The sequence below is a fragment of the Phyllostomus hastatus genome, unplaced genomic scaffold (assembly GCF_019186645.2).
Source record: "Phyllostomus hastatus isolate PE091 unplaced genomic scaffold, TTU_PhHast_1.1 phas_contig_58, whole genome shotgun sequence".
In the NCBI taxonomy this organism is placed as follows: Eukaryota; Metazoa; Chordata; class Mammalia; order Chiroptera; family Phyllostomidae; genus Phyllostomus; species Phyllostomus hastatus.
The window spans coordinates 23,401,181-23,419,103 of NW_025333916.1; the positions used below are offsets into that span (position 1 = coordinate 23,401,181).

The 17,923-nt window shown below is 39.2% G+C and overlaps 1 protein-coding gene across 1 annotated transcript in view; it reads left to right on the forward strand.

Moving 5' to 3' along the window:
• MRPS27 (mitochondrial ribosomal protein S27) overlaps positions 1–17,923 on the forward strand; it is a 76,233-nt gene that overhangs the window by 18,557 nt on the left and 39,753 nt on the right. Inside the window, exons 3-4 of the mRNA XM_045847897.1 lie at positions 2,083–2,153; positions 4,043–4,101. Of these exons, the coding sequence (XP_045703853.1) occupies positions 2,083–2,153; positions 4,043–4,101 (130 nt within the window). The remainder of the gene's footprint in view (positions 1–2,082; positions 2,154–4,042; positions 4,102–17,923) is intronic.

Below are 17,923 nucleotides of genomic sequence, written 5' to 3' on the forward strand. Positions count from 1 at the left end.
TTGGCTACTCCATTTTCTATACTGTTCTTAACATCCTCTTGTCTATTTTTTCGCCCTCTATTTTTTATTGTTCTTCAAGTACCATTATCTCTGTTTCCCCCTCACCACTCCCACCCACCCAGCCATCCCCACCTCCCACCCTCAATCCTATCCCCCTTTGGCTTTAGCCATGTGTCCTCTATGCATGTTCCGTGACAACCCTCCCCACTTTTCCCTCTGGAATCCCCTCCCCCTCCCCCTGGTTACTGTCAGTTTGTTCTTAATTTCAATGTCTCTGGTTATATTTTGCTTATTTGTTCTGTTGATTAGGTTCCACTTATAGGTGAGATCATACGGTATTTGTCTTTCACCACCTGGCTTATTTCACTTAGCATAATGCTCTCCAGAGGATGTGATTTATCTTTTAAAAGGCTATGTGGTGAGGTGACTAGTCAGGAGGGGAGAGATGTTGGTGGCTTAGCAGTGGTAGTGGCAAGAAAGAATTATATTTCAAATCTGGAGCATAAAATTTGCTGACAGATGGTTATAGAGTATGAAAAACAATGGGGTCAAAAATAACACCTAGATCTTTGGCCTGAGTGAACCACTGAAAGTAGTAGTTACTTACTGAGATGGGAAAGGCTTGGAGAAAAGCAGGTTCAGAGTGGAAGGCTGGAGAATGAAGAGGACATGTAATGTTTAGTTACCTGTTAGACACTCAAATGGAGATGTTACCTTTGCCGTTGGAAACACATGTCTAGAGTTACAGGCAGGAGGCAGGATAACATGTAAGTGTGGAGTCAGTAATCTATAAATTACTGCAGATTAAGGCTCTCGGAGTGTGTGGGTGAAGAGAAGAGTCTATTGTTTAGACTTAGGGTAATCTAACATTTAGGACTCAAGAAGAGTCAGGGACCCTACAAAGGAACCCGAGAGAGAGAAAAGAGTATTTCACAAAGGTCAACTATATCAAATGCTCATGAGCAGCCAAGAAAAGAATTTACCACTGGATTTAACAATGGGGAGGAGGGCCCTGGGATTAGCAGAGTGGTGGGAACCAGAATCTGATCTGAGAGAGTTCAAGTGAGAATGGCACTAAGGAAGCAGTCACCGATGTATCGGGTATGGCTCTTTGAGTTGTGTTGCTGCTGACAGGGGCAGAGCACAGGAGAATTAGAGGGAGGAGATAGGATGTCAAGGGAGGTTGTTATTTTTCGGTTTGCTTAATAAAGTTTATCCTTTGTGGAAAAAAAAAAAAAGAAGAACAAGAACAAGAAGAAGGAAGATTATATGGGCTCCAATGCTAGTAGCCTGGCAGACTTGGTGGTAGGAGAATGAAGTTCTCCTTTGATTGTGTTTTGTACTCAGAAATAAGACACAAAATCAGGAGCTGAGAGTAAGAGTGAGGGGAGGCGGGGGGAAGTATATTATAAGTTAGAGAAACAATATAAAGATGTGAAACAATCAATTTGGAAATATATGTTGCCTAGGATTTGAAATATTTTTAGACTGAGATAACAGCATAATCTCAGGAATACCAAGTATTCATGTGGATGTTTTACTGAAAGAAACCACAATAGGATTAGTCCAGGCTGAGAATCACTAAGTGTAGCCTGGGTGCTTTCTCTGATTTGTTCAGGGAAAATATAAAAGTCTTTTGATAAATTCCAATTAAAAAATTTTTTAATAGCTAATATATTTACCTGGTTCAAAATGCAAAAGGAATTAATATACAAATAGTGAAGAGTACTCTTCCCTTAGCCTCTGACCGCATACTCCTTCCAGTAGAGTCTGTCAGTAATAACACTTTCTTGTGTCTCCTTCCACAGACACTTTATTGATACATTTTTTAAAAACTAAATATGTGCTAGCATTTTAAACATTATCCTTACCGCACTTAAATAAGTCAGTTTTAAATGTTACTAATATTTTTATCCTCTTTAATTTATACAAAAATAATGTATAAAAAGAGCAAGAAAGTGCATCTGTTCTAATACTGGTTCCATAATGGCAGCAGCCATCTGGCAGGAGTTGTATCTGTTTGGTTTTCCATGGTGAACATGTGTATGTAACAAGCTTCTCTTTTCTTCTTTGTCTTCGCAGCTGATCTAGCATCTTTAATGGATAAGACATATGAGAGAAAGTTGCCGGTTAGTTCTTTAACAATAGCACGGGTAAGAAAACTTAAATATATGTATTTTAAAAGAAGAAGGTGGGAGAAAACAAGAAAGATTCTTTATATAGATGAGGCTGTGAAAGTAAAGAATATCTTTCATAGGAAATATTTTTCCAAAGCATGGTATGTTTTTGTAGTTACTAATAGATATTTTATGATGAAGTAGCAAATTTCTTTGACTGAAATAAAAGCTGATTTACCAGATTCTGATGTCAGTGATCATTGTTACATATCTGATTTATTTTAAGTTTTCCGGGATATGGTATTCTGTCATATAATATCATGATTTTTTTTGGCTTATACACCCTTTAGAGGAGTCATATTTATTTGTTAATATTGGGAGTTATTTTTGGCTGAGAAAGTCTTTAAAAGAATGTGTGTTAATGCAGAGCAATGGAATAGAGAATGATATTAGGCTAGGGATCAGGAACAGTAAGTGATAGTAACCATTGCTGAACACCTTCTATGCCATCTATTGTACCAGTTTCTTAACATACATTATCTCATATGTTAATTTTTACAGTGCCGTAGGTGATAGCATTATTATCTCCTTTTACATACAAGACTCAGAGTGATTGATACATTTCTCAAGTTCACCATGGTCCTAAGTGGAAAAATTGGGATTCAAACCCAGGTCTCTGTGACATTGAAGTTTTTTCCCCTCAAATAATACCTGAGGTTGTATTTATCACGAATTAACTTTGTGACATTGGGCAGTTGGGCCCCTCTCACTTTCTCCATTTCCAAAATGAGGACAGTAGTAATCTCCCTTGCAGGGCTGATGCAACACTAAAAGGAGATCTTAGTTGTGAAAGCTCTTTGTAGGAATTAATAGCACCATAAAATTCAATGTTATTGTTAAATCTAGAAGAGGAAAAGGAAAGAAACGATTGTTTTTAGTTTGGATTCTTTCTATTTCCTGATATTCTCCCTTTAGTAGGGGAAGAGGTTAACTACGTCATAACTTAACTTTTATGGACTCAAAATGTTCACATTGAAGGGGAACGGAAAGACCATCAGTTCCTCCCTTACATGATGGATAAAATCTCTGTTGTCATAATACCTGATACTGGTTTAGGCAGCTCTGCAGAATTGAGAAAGCTTTCATACACATTTTCTCATTGGAGCCTCAGACCGCTGAGGCAGGTGCCTTTATTCTGTCTGTGCAGATGGAGCAACTAAGTTCCAGAGGGGCTGTGCCATCTGTTTAGGCCACACAGCGAGCCATCAGGAGAGCTAGTCCTCAACTTCAGGTGCCTGTGTTTGCACCATATTTATCCTCCCTTTAATGAGATTTCTCAAACAAGTAAGTCGGAGGCATTTTTAGAAAGTCTGCCCCTTTTTACTCTCCTCTCCCTCTTTATGAGGTTTTAATTCTATTTACCACATGCATTACCTTCTAAATCCATCTTTCTGAGTCTACTTTAGGGTAGAATCTATCCTTGGAATAGCTCTTTGTGTTTGCTTGTTTGGTTTAGCACTAAGGAGCACACTCACAGATTTTATGGTTCAAAGGGAGACTTAGTTCGTTGACTGGTCCATAGCAGAACCTAAGTGAGAGTAAGAAAAATGGTTCCAAGATTGAGTTCTCTAATTTAGATTTTCATCTCTTGAGCCGTATTTTTTAGCCATTAGAGTTTTCAACCTTTCAGATACAAGTTTTCGACCTTTCAGATACATCTTTTCATGACCAAAGTTGCTCTATACGAAGAAAAAAATAAACCACTGGGTGTTTTTTGTTTGGATTAGCACAAAGAGATTTCGAGGATGGAGTCATACCATGTGAACCTTGTTCCAGTAGAATAGGTGTTAAGATTATTGTGTGAATTAGGCCCAATATATGGCATAATTTGTATTCAACCAAAGGTTTCTTTTTTTGTCTTTTAGTTTGTGGACAACATTTCATCTCGAGAAGAGATAGATCATGCAGAGTATTACTTGTACAAGTAAGTTTGCCATTTCACTGGGCTATGTACCCTCCTATTTCACACCTCCTTTTAACACAAAAGGTGGTATGTATTATATATAATTTTCAACACCTGGCTTTTTAAGTATATGTTTTGGAAATTTTTCCCTATATGTATATAGAGAGCTTCCTCATTTTTTATATCTACATAATATTCCATACCATGAATATAGTATTTAAATCAGTCCCCTGTTGATGGGTCTTTAGTTGTTTGCTCTCTCTTTTCATATTATAAACAATGTAGTAATTAATAACCTTATACATATGTAATTTTGCACATAAGTCTCATAAGTACTTATGTCTGTAATTTCAGTAACTGTTTCCAAATTGCTTTATTTTGAGGTTTTAACCAGTTTACGCTCTCACCGGCAGTATATAAGGGAGGCCCGTTTTTACAGCACAGCCAATAGGAGTCACACTTTTGGATTTTTTTTGATAATCTGATAGATGAAAAACTATATATTTATCTCTTCTTTTTTATTCAGAGGTAAATATACTCTATATGTACTCCTTGGCACCTGTTATTAATTAATACTGTATTTAAAATGTTTCTGTACTACAAGTTACTTCATTCTTTCTCTCAGCTGTGAGCAGCCCTACTGTGAACTGCACAAGATACACCCACCCATGTGCACAAGAAGCATGTTCAGTACAGCATGTTCACTACAGCAGCAAAAGCCTGGGATAACCTCAGACTCTTTAAGTGACTGGCCAAATAAATTATGGCTTATCCTTATAGTTGATATTCCACCTATCAAATACCTGTCTAAATGGTACCTTACAACTAACTTTTTATTGTGTTTCCTTATTGTGATTTTAAAAATCTAATGTATGATTTGTCCCAATTCCTTGGTTCCACAAATAGCCTCAGGTTGAAATTTAAAGTGTTTCCAGTAAGCATTGCATTAGAATTTCCCATTTGATCCTACTTTGTTTTGATCAAGAAAGTTTCAATTATGTCCATCTGGGTGCATTTTTAAAAGCTTTTTTTATATTAGTGAAAACTTACTCAATTTTCTTTTATTTCATTTTCAAAATAGTAATGAGACTTTTTTCCCTGTCTGAATTGGGTGAATTCTACCACCTTTTTGCTGTTTTCAGTTTAAATATACATGTCAAGTAGATTAGATTCCATGCTGTAAAGAAACCTTTATTTTAAATCTAAGGTTGCCTTTAACAGTGTCTTAAGTTTAAATTCTAGGTCCTGAAGTTGTAACTGTAAGTGCCCTCCTACACTTCATTAAGATAAACATGAAAGGATCCTTTGATGAGAGCAAGCCTTGACTTCCTTCAGTGGTTCTTTGGCTTTGGTGGGCTCCTTTGATAGTTATTTTTGCCTGTGGCAAAAGGTGTATTTGGACTGGCATCTGCCCAATTCTCATTCTTTTGCTTTATTTACGGTAAATGCAGAAAATAGTTTGAACATCCAAGTAGAAACTATTTCATAGAATTCTGTCCTGTGGGACACAGTGCCACAGTCTTGGAAGAAATGAGTACCAGTTTTCTTCTGTCCCAAAGTACCTCTGTAACATATCATTGGTTTCAGTGGTTCAGCATTCAGCACGTGTTCACTGAGCAGCTAGTGGGTGCCCAGCCTCTGTCCGAAGTGCTGGGCATACCGTGATGAGTAAGTGATGAATTAAGTGCTAACTGAGAAATGTAAGTCCTACCCCTAAGGTCTTCTGTAAGTAAATCTTCACATGATGTCCAGTTTCATATGGCCCAGAGTCTTACTGAAAGTTCCACAAAATCTCTATTTCCTATTTTCGTGTAGATCATACAAAAGACTTTTGTCCATCTTAAATCTGAGCCTCTGTTTAATTTGTCACCCTGTCCTTTGCTTAATTAGAACTAATGTTTTAACTATGGCATCACTTTTTTATTCCTATTCTTTCTTCTCCTTCCATTAAAGAAAATTAGCTCTCTTTTCCTCAGCATATTTTTTAAAGAAAGAAGTATTTTTATGACTTCTTAAGATGAATATGATACATATATAAGACTAAGTATAACTCCATAAAGCTGCATACAGATGTAGATAATGGAGGTTGGCTAGATTCACTCATTAGCTAAGAGTCTCACTCCTGCTTTCCAAGCTCAGAGAATAAATACAAAACACAGTAATGCCTCAGCAAAATGAAAAGTCACAGTTGTGAACTCTTGGGGTTTACCTCCATTAGTTGCAATCAGGAGGGTTAATCCTGAAGACACTGAGGGCCTGTGGTATTTCTACCTGCTAGGTCTTCGGCATGCCATGGTTGCAATGCCAGTGTCTCTACATGGGATGGCTTTACACATCTCAGCATCAGCTTACAATCACAGGTCTAGAATGAGGAAATATAGAGGCTCTTTCTTAATCCTACAACTAGCCGCTTTTTGCTGATTTGCCTTGAGGATTTCTCATTCCCCAGCCAGTACCAGCCTGAGGGTAAGGCCAGCAGCAGGACTTCGGGCTGCCACCTCTGCCATTAGCTCAACTCTTTCCCGCCTCAGCCTGTGGAGATTAGACACTGCACGTCCAGTGTAGCTGCGACAAGGTCGTGTCTTCTAGTGATCAAATCTCCCCAGTGATTATGTAAAGAGCATTAGAGCCGAAGAGGTGTGGACACCTTGAGTGATCCTTGGAGAGCGGATTGTGCCTCTGCCATTGTATCAGGTGCTCAGGTAAGCAGTTCCAGGTTCCAGCAGTTCAGGATGCTGCTGACATGTGCCAGGTTGTTATCATGCTGTCATCCCAGGAGAGCTTTCAGCCTTTGAATCCCCTGAAATCTGAAGGTTTAAAAGTGTGGGGGCTTCAATATTTAACAGTCCCAGGGATCTTGTAAGGAGAGCTGGAAAGGCTGCTTTTCAGACCGCAGGAGGGAGAACAAATATGTAGCCACCTGTTTGGGCCGTTCTGTGCGCTGCTGGCTGGAGCCCACTGCCCTTTGATCCACTCCGTCCTGCTGCTTCTGAGTAAAGCTTGGAAACTCCAAGAAAAGGGAAATGACCCTTTAAAAGAAAAAAGATTTTATTTATTTATTTTTAAAGAAGGTAGGGAGGACGAGAGAGAGAGAGAGAGAGAAACAGAAACATCAATGTGCGGTTGCTGGGGGCTGTGGCCTGCAACCCAGGCATGTGCCCTGACTGGGAATCGAGCCTGCAACACTTGGATTCGCAGCCCGCATTCAATCCACTGAGCTATGCCAGCCAGGTGGAAATGATCCTTTAAACAAAAGAATAATGTGAACTAAAGATGATTAAGGCAGTTAATACCAGAAACTATATAGGTTGGCAATTTAAAAAAATCCTGTTAATACTCTACATAGTCTAAAGGGAAAATAAACCAAGAGTAAAAATGATTAAAACTGTAAAAAGGCCAAATGGAAATAAAATAAACAAAATGTGAAAGCTAAGAGACAAGAAGGCAAGGCATGCTAAGAACTGTTAGGCTGCAACAAAATACAGAACATGATTAAAATAAGAAAATAAAAACATAGTAAATAAATAAAACAAGATAAGAAGGACCCGATCCAGGAACTTCATACAATATGTGTAGACGTGGCTAGGCGGGTGGGAAAACAGACCAAGAAGGAAACAGGGAGAGTGAGCCTGAAGGGCTTGTATGGGACCAGAGCAGGACGAGAGCACCGTAGGGCCGGAGGGAACTGAAGGGAGGGGCTAAGAGGAAATCCCATGTATCTCGTTGTTTGTCTTCTAAGAACCATCATCTTAGCTTCTCCCTCCACAAAATATCCCCTTTTGGGATCGGTCAGCTTGAGGCTGTGTTATTTTATAGTGAGCTTATCTAGAGTATCCCTGTATCATTTTGTGGAATCACTGTTCTGGGCCACTTACTTGATCGTACTGAGCTCAGCACCTCCCAAGCCCATGTGTGCAGAGAAGTGAGCCCCGAGGCAGGCTCTGTGTCTCCCTTTTTAGGAGATAAAACTGCATGTAAAATTGTAGCATCAGTAAAATCCACTATTTCCATGATTATAACAAGCTTTAACAGACTCTTATAAATAAGAGTATTTGATTATTGCATTAATAGAATGCAAACTCAAGCCATAAAAATTCCGTCTTTCCTTGTGGTATCCTCCTCTTCACCAAGGATGTTTGCAAATTACATTGTGAAAGGCTTATTTAGACTTTCAAATCATATTGGGACCACGGTAGTTGAGAGATACATGAAATTAAACATGTTCCTTTTCCTATCAGAGCATCAACAATCAGAACTGGTAGTTTAGTCTGTATCATAATAGTCATTCCGAAAGGATAAGTGATAGAAATCTCTAACGTATGTAGCATATTCTATCTTAAGAATATAACATTTTTTTAAAAGTGGGCTTTTGGTTTTTAGCTGAATTAACTGTCATGCAGTAAAAAAAGATTGTTGCCGAGCTCCATAGGAAGGTTTCTCTTCCTCAGAATACAGTTCTGTGTTGTCATGGAGAGTGGCATGCCACCCATTAATGAGAGGAAGTCAAGGTTGCTTTGCAGGCTGTGTGCTGCCAATACATTCATCCAGGCTGTGCCTTGGCCTCGGGCATCTTTCATCAGTTGTTCACCTGACCTGGCAGCTACGAGGCGTCCCTGGTTGGAGACGGATGGCAGGTCAGGAACAGCTGGGGTGAGGCAGATGGCGGCCTGCGTGTCTCCAGGTCCCAGTTGGCAGCAAGCCTAAAAAGGAAGAACCAAAATAACTTCACTTTAAACAAGCAAAAATATTCTGATGCTTCCTTGGAAGGTGAGCATACTACCCTAAGGGCCTATATTGTAAGAATGCACGTCTGCTTGTAGAGAGAGGGGAGTAAGGGGTTTACTGGGACAAAACAGCATTCATGAGTTGAAGCAGTAGTAGTTTTCCTTTGAGGGCATCGAGATTGTTTGTGTGTTACAGCAATGAGAGGAAGTTAAAGTTTTTTCTGTTAGCATATTGCCAGCTCTCATTATGTTTGAACATTATTGGGAAACGAGTAAGAGTCTAAGGGGAGTTAAATGACTCTTAGAGCATTTTTTAGAGACTCTAATATTGCCAAGTGCTTTATTTAGCTCTTTGCTGATCCTTACCTTGGGCCTGGGAGAGGTTCTTAGTGTTAATGTGCACTAGAGAATAGCTGATTGCCAGGGGCATTGTCCTGGCCTTGTCAGAGGCTCAGTGGAGCTTTGTGATGGGAGTTAGAGTGAGAACCCTCAGCTTCCCAGCCTTTAGACTTGGTACTTCTCTCCCTACTGCTCTTGTTTCATCCTGGAGCCTGGCCATGGAAGGCATGTAAGGGGTGCAGGGGGAACCTACCAGGGTATTTTCCTGGCTTTAATTCTAACATTCCACCTAATTTCCCAGAGTGGTCTCACACCTTGGATAGCTCCTCTCTTTTATTCCTCCAGTGTGATGAGTGGGTCCCCTGAAGGTTTTGATCCTAGGAGTCCATAGCAGTCCACGCTGCTGCAAACACCTGTGTACAGGTAGGGACGTATGTTTCTATGGGACGAGGGGAATGGCAAATAAATATCTAGAACTGGAATGGCTGGAACATCCAGTAGTGTGTTTTCAAAGCTCTTTTCCAGAGTGGTGATACCCGTTACAATCCCAACAACAGTTTCAGGTCCTCCACATTTTTGCCAGCACATTTAGCTGTGTTGACAGGGTCTAGTGGTGTCTCATTGTGATTTGTGTTTGCATTTGCCTGATGACTAGTGATGTTGAGCTTCTTTTCATGTACTTGTCTGCCACACATGTATCTCCTCTGGTGAAGTGTCTGTTCACATCTTTTGCCTTTTACTGTTGTTGAGTGCTCAAGTTTTCTTATTGAGTTTTGAGATTTTTTTTTCTAATAGTCATGTTTTTTCATTCGAGTAACAGTGTTTTTCAAAGTGGTTTTTATTTTTGATGGAAGTATAGTTTGTCAGTTTTTTTCTTTTATGGATTGAGCTTTTGATGACAACAAAGGCATTGTTGCCTAACACAACATCACAAGGATTTTTCTCCTATGTTTTGTTTTAGAAGAGTCATAGTTTTACTTTTCAGTTGGAACTGTGATCCATTCTGAATTGCTGATTTTTACAGTATGAGGTAAAGATCAAAGTTAATTCTGTAGCATAAGAATTCCTAGTTGTATCAGCACCATTTGTTGAAAAGAATATTCTTTCTGCACTGAATTCCCTTTGAGTCTCTGTCAATAATCAGTTGTTCATATACCATTTGTGAGTCTATTTTTGGTCTGTTTTGTTTAGTCTCTCACTCATCCTTATTGATTTAAACGGTGGAATTGAAGTTTCAGCTGCATTAGCTGTGAATATTGAAAGAAAAAACTAATAGATGTTACCAGACATGGGACTTAAAAGGATTTGAGAGCTTAATTAGATGGATTTTAATAACTGCACAACGCTTTGTGGACTAAACCTAGAAAATTCCTACAGTTTCATATAAAAAGATATATCCCAAGTTGTTTTTTCCACAGTATAAAGTCCTTTGATCCAAAAGTCCTTTTACTGGCTATTGTCATGTCTGTGAAATCACAACAAAGGTAAATAGGAATTACAGTTGTAGGGTAGGGAGAAAGGCATAAGTAAATACATCGTCTTGTATTTTGTAAAGAGACCAGTCGGATTTCGAAGATAATTAAGAGATCTTCTCAGGAGCTGGTGCACTGTTTAAGGGACAGATGAGTAGAGAAACAGAAGCTTTAAGAAGAGGTTTGTGGGGACAGAAATTTCCGTTGTTTGCTTCCTCAGTTTTGAGGCCCCTGGCAAATCAATCCCAGAGTCGTTCCAGATGCTGTGTGTCTAGGCAGGAGGACGCTGGAGGAGCAAGAAGTGTTTGATGTGGCTGCTGTTATTCCCAAGATAGATTTCAGTTATGTTTTTCTTTACCAGACAGATTTGATGTTTTTGAGGTCTCTTCTGTCTTTCTCATAGCAATGCTGATTTTAAGACAAATGGAATCACAAGTCACATGGCTAGTAATGATCAAGGCTGGGACTCAAACCCAGTCCTCCAGTCCAGACCATTAAAGCACATGGACAGCGTGGTTGTTACCCACTGGCTGTCACACAGCCCAGTGACGATGCTGCCAGGAGGCAAAACTCAAGCTGGTCCTTAGTCTTCATTAATAAAAGCCTGGGCAGAATTTTGATAGAACCCAAAACTATTTGTTAAAATGAGAATTGTGTGTGTCTCGTACATGTAGGTTACTGGAGCCCTCTGTTTGCTACCTCAGCAGGTAATCACAGTGGGCGTGTGGGGCCTCTTATACAGTCTCCAGCTGGATGGGCTGCTGTTCCCAGAATGTTCCCCCAAGCCTCCCCCCTGCCACCATCTTCTTCTGACAGAATATAACCTGTCTTGTGAGGCCGGTCCCAAATCCTGCTACGTCCATGAACTTGCACTATTTTCACTGTTTGAATGTGCTCTCTCTGACCCCCTTCTACAAAATTTTCTTTAATCTAGTCAGGGGTGCTTACTTTGTTTTGTTTTTTGACTAATCAAAAATATGTGATTCTTTTTTATTTTTTATTTGATAAGTAGTATATTATAGTAGATAAGAGTATGGCCAATGGAGCCAGTCTGCCTAGATTTGAATCCTAGATGTATTATTTATTAGTTATATGGTTTAGTTACTTGTATTCTCTATCCCTCAGTTTCCCCACTCATATATTTGGGGGTTGAAATCGCGCCTGTGCTTTGGGATAGTAATGTACAAAGAAGTGAATACTCAAGGCCCTTAGAACAGTCTGGGCACAAAGAAGGACAATGCTCAATAAATTTTAGCTTTAATGTTGGCTGTACTAGATGTAACATCTTGAAGAACAAGGACTATTCCTTCCCATATTTCTCTCCTTAGGGAAAATGTACCTTAAGCTCCAGTTTTGATATATAAAACATGATAGCCAGTCCCCAGTTGTCTCCCCCACCCTCACCCCAAGGGCATGAAAGTACAAAAATGATCAGGACTCAGGGACAGGGAAGAATAGGTGTTCATGAACACTAGCAGCTCAGACCCTGATGAAAAGAATGTCATGTTCTGGAGGAAGCTGCCTGCCCCTAATCAAAGGTCTCTAAGTGTACTCATGTTACTAAGTTTCCAGCAGCCAGAAACCAGAAGGGGGCAGCAGAAAGTCATCTGCTTGCCTTTTGTGGAGAGAGAGAACAGAAAGAAGGCAATTCCCACTTAGAAACAACCAACACCAAAACCAATCTCTGATAAGATGTTGCTGAATCAGTAATCAAACTGGAAACCAGATGCAAAAAGAGAGGTCTGCTCCAAGGACTGGGAGCATGACATGAAAACATTTAAACAATTGAAATGGAAATGGAGGGAACTGCTTTCAGGGATTTTAGCTCCGCTGTCTAAAGTGCGCAGGAACAGTTTAGAATGTCTAAAGATGTTTAATGTTACTGCCATTCCCCATTATTTATTTTAATTTATTGGTTTATTCCCTGCTACAGAAATTAAGAATTTCTATTTGTGTTGCCTATTGTTATATAAAAAACTGAGCTCTTAATGGCCCTGCAGAATAGGTTAAAACATACAAATTTTCCCATATTTAAAAAATTACTTTTTACTTATGAAAAAGAAGTACCACATGCTTTTTTTTTTTCAATTTGTAAAGGAAACATCACTCACTTTTTAGTGTTTCCTGCCAACTTTTTTACTACATATTTCCATTTTATTTGTTTTAAACTATTTGACTCTAACTCTCAGATTACATCTATAAATGCAATGCAATTCCAACCAAAATCTCAGCAGAATTTTTTGTGGAATCTGAGAAAATGACCATAAAATTCAAATGAAAGAGTAAATGGCCAAGAATAACGAAGCCGGTTTTGAGAAGACTAAGATAAAGTGATTGGTTTACCAGACAGATAACAAGACTTAGAAAGCTGCAATAAATAAAATAAGTCGTTGGCTCAGACAAACAGATGCGTGAAACGGAACAGAGAGCCCAGGAATGGATCTGCCCACGTACGGGAACTCAGATGCTCTACACAGATACGGAGGGGGAAGGAGTGGATGAGTTCATAAATGGTGCGTGGACAACTCATTATATACATGGAAAAAATTCCTCAAACACACATGCACATTTTTAAAAGTAGATTAAACACGTATATGGAAGAAGCAAAGCATAAAACTTTTAGAAATATAGGAGAGTATTTACATTTGTATGACATGTGAAGGTTTTTTTGAACAAGATACAAACATAACTAACTGATAAAAGATTGATAAGTTTTGATGCATTACAATGAAAAGTATACCACAAAAGACACCATCAACAAATTAAAAGACAAGCCATTGACAAGGGAAACATTTGCCTTACATCTAACTGACAAAGGTTAGTATCTAGACTATATCTATGGATCAATAAGGTCAGAAGAGAATCCAATAGAAAAATGGGTAAAGGACCTATTAACTCATAGAATAAAAAAACAGAGTGGCCATAAATACATGAAAAGATGTTCTCCTTCGTGATCAGTTAAGTTGCAGTTTAAAATGCTACATATGTTCCCATTGATCAGAAACAAAAATGAAAGTCTTGACAGTCATAATTATGGCAAAGAAGAGGAGCAGGGGGAGCTCGAATTTAACTGCCAGTGGGAGTTGAAGGTTGTATAGCCACCAGGAAGAACGGCATGGCAAGATGAAGCGAAAGTGGGGATGGGTCTGGCGTTCTACTCAGTAGTGTCCTTCTAGATGGATACCTTGAAGAAACTCTGGCATGTACAAGGAATAAGTTATAAGAATAAGAATATTCCTTGTTACATCATTTATGATAGTAAAAAACTGGAAGTACCTTAAAACATTGCCAACAGGAAGACAGACCAAGTGTGATGGACTCGTACAATGGAATGCCGTACGGCAGCAAGAAAGCGTGAACGAACTGCAGCTGTGCACACCAGCCCAGTGACCTCAACGTCACGACAAGGGGGAAAAAGCATGGGGAAGGATCACTGTGCAGTATGATACCATTTATGTAGTTCGAAAATATGTGCAGTTTAGGCTTATATAGATACACATATATAAAGTGTGAAAGCATAAAAAACACACCCAAGAATAATAAACAAAAATTCAGGGTATTATTTACCTGTGAAAAACGGGTAGGAATAGCATCAGGAGACGCACAAAGCGGGGCTTCAACTGTATTTATGGTTTTCTTGGTTAAAAAAGAAAAAGTCTGAAATAAGTGTGACAGATTTTAGAATTTGATGAAGGTAGCAGTTGCCTACGTGAGTGTTTTGTTCTCAGTGCTTTCCTGAGTGTTTGAATACTCTGTACTGTTCTAATCTCTTTTATCATAGCAGAGGGAAAAAAACTTGGTTCCACATTTGTTAAAATACTTATTTGAACAGATTTGAGGCCATTTCCTTCTCACAACCTTCTTGAAAAGTCCTGAGGTAAGACTGGCCACACTGCGGTCAAAGTCCACTTTGACGAGAAAAACGGGGTGATGGGTTTGGGCCAGATTGGGCCAGATGACTCCCCCTTTCTAGGTCTCAGGCCTGATACGGCTGCTTTCTGTGTGCCCCCAGACACACCAGCTGACAAACGAAAAGCCGTTCACAGTTCACAGGCTGTGCAGGAACAGGCCACAGGCCAGACAGGGCCCTTCAGCCCTAGTGATCTCTCCCCTCACCTACTTCCCTTCCCTTAACCTGTTTGAAGGGAAAACCCCCAGTGTGTCTTCTCACTCATCCTTACTGCTTTGTTTGGTTTTGAAGGGGGGAAAAAAAACAAAGACTGAAGAAGCTTCAACTCCCAGACTACCTGATTTTGTGACCTGTGGCTTGAGGAGGAACAATGAGTCAGATGGCTCTTTTGTATCCCCAAATGGACACAAATAGAATCATCGTCAGCCCTGGAACAGGCGTGTAGCATGTGTTCCTTTTTCTCGCTGGTTCCAGAATAAGACAGAGGACCCTGTTAGCTGGTAGACACCTAACTCACATGAATATTTTTTATTGATACTGATAATCGCACTTTTCATTTAGGCATTTCTCTTATATAACCACTATACAATGATTAAAGGCAGAACATTTAACTGTAATACAATACTATAATCTTACACAGTCTGTATTCAGATTTTGTCAGTTGCCTAATTAATGTTCTTTATGGACATTTTTTTTTCGTGGTCTAGGGTCCAAACCAGGATCACATGTTATATTCAGTTGTCATATCTCTTTAATCTCCTTTAATTTGGAAACTGCTCCACAGCCTGTGTTTCTTGATTTTGACATTTTTCAAGAGTGCAGGCCAGTTACTGTGTGGAACGTCCCCCAGAGTGGTCTCTCTGGGGTTCCCCAGGAAGGAGGGAGTCTGTGGGCAGGAGTACCGCAGAAGTGATGTTGTGTTCCTCCCAGTGCATCAGCATCAGAAGGTGTGTGTTGATAGTTGGTTCCTATGTTGGCAGTGTTAATTTTGACTGCCTTGTTAAGGTGGTATCTAAAAGATTTGCTCACTATAAATTTACTGCCTCCCCTTACAGTTAGTAAGTAATGTGTGGGGAGGTACTTTAAGATTATGAAATATTATTATTTCTTAACAAACTTTCACCCACTAATATTGGCATTTGATGATTTTTCCAACTGCATCATTCCCTCTGTGTTTTAGTTAGCGTTCTACTGTAAGAAAGAACTTGTCCTTTCTCCTCTTTTATTTATTTATACATTCATTTCTACCATAAGGACTCATGATTTTATTTTATTCTATTCAGTAAGTTATCATATCACTCTGATGCTCAAAATGTCCCGGATTTGATCAGTGGAGAACCTGACTCTTGCATTGTTTTGGTATGTCCCCATCATCCTTCAAGCATGTTCTTCTTTTCCAGCACAAAGATGTGTTTGAGTCTCACTTTATCTGCCCCAGCCCTGGAATCAGCCATTTTTTCAAAGAGCCCTGGTTCTTTTTAGAGGAGACCGGTAGTCAGAAGTCAAAATCTGCATGTCACTGTGCTTATTGCTATTGGAGTGTCACTGTTCCCAGGCTTTCTCTGTGAGCAGAGCTAGAAAATCTATCCATCTGTCCTTCATCTATTCACCCATATATATGAGGGGAAACCCAAAAAACCCCAGAATTATTTTCTGGAGGGCAATGCCCTTGCAGTACAGGCTTCCCCATTAGGTGAGTGTTTAGGAAACCCTTTGTATCATGTACCAGCTGGTGGTGTTGTGAGAAGCTGCATGGATCTTCAGTAAAATTTTTTTGAAGACTTTCAACACATTTGCCCATTGCATGATGGGTGATTAACAAGTGTACCTGCCCACACCATGCTGAGTGTTCAGCACTTTTTGACCAAAAAAAAGCGTGACCCTCGTGCTGTACCCTCCCCATTCACCTGATCTCACTCAGGCAATTTTTTTCTTTCTCTGGACGAAAATGTCCTCAAAGGGAAACATTGGAGCAGTGGAAAAAATGCCTTGATAGGAGTATTGCATCAAATGAAGAGTACTTTGAAGGTGATTGAAGTTTAAACATGTGAGAATAAATACACAATTCTTTATTTAAAAATTCTGGGAGTTTTCGATTCCCCCATCGTATATTTTACCAGGAGTGTCAAACTCATTTTCCCCGTGGACCACATCAGCCTCGCAGTTGCCTTCAAAGGGCCGAATGTAATTTTAGGACTGTGTACATGTAACTACTCCTTAACTGTTAAGCAAGAGCTCAGCCCTGCCACCAGGTAGAAACAAGGTGCCTGCCGGATAAAACAAGGTGGAGGGCCAGATTCGGCCTGAGGGCCTTGTGTTTGCCACCTCTTCTAAACCATCTTCCTGGTGCCTCCTATTTCAGTCTAATGCTTCAGGTTTCATTTTAGTTTTAACTGGTCCCTTATTTTGTAATCCTTTCTCTGAGGGTAAGAAATCTGATTCCCATTCTTTTCATATATCTGTTTTGTAGATATTTTCTCCTAATATATGGCTATTCTATTTTGTATGTTTTGATGAGTAGTTTTTAATTTTGATGAAATCTAATTTACCTATCTTATAATTTATGGTTCTGTGTCCTAAGTAGTTATTGCCTGCCCCTTGGTCACAGATACTCCTCTGTTTTCCTCTTTAAAACTTTATCATTTTAGATTTTATGTCTCAGTTTAATTTTATATCTCAAACCAATTCTTGTATATGGTGTAACTGTTGACATTCATTTTTTTCTATATGGATGTTTTCTTTATTCTTTTCCATTGATCTGTCTTTCTTAATGTCGATACCACAGTCTTAATTACTATAAGTCTTGAAGCCAGATACTGTAAATCCTTCAATTTTGTTCATTTTCAATATTGTTCTAGCTGCCTTAGGTCCTTTACCTTTACATACACATTTTAGAATCAGATTATTAATTTCTATTAACTAGAAATTGCCCCTAATTTTGATTGGGATTTTGTTAAATCTAGAGATTAGTTCAAGAATCAGCATCTTAATTGGGTGTTAATAATGATGATGTCATAAAATATTGAGTCTTCTGGCCTGGGTGCGTGGGGCAGTTGGTTGGAGCATTGTCCCACATACCAGAGCCTCGCCGGTTTGATTCCCAGTCAGGGAGGCAACCAGCCAATGGTTCTCTCTCACATTCCTCTCTCTCCCTCTCTCTCTCTTTCCTTTTCTCCCCACCCCTTCCTCTCTCTCTCTAAAAATCAACAGAAACATGTCCTTGGGTAAGGATAAAAAATTAAAACTAAAATAAAATATTTTTTTAAATGGAGTCTTCCAACCCATGAACATGGTTTAACTTTTTTTCAGGTTTTCTTTACTTTCTCTCAGTGTTTTATAAATTTCAGTGTAGGCTTCTTGCAAGTCTTTCGTAAATTTATTCTGAGTATTTTATGGTT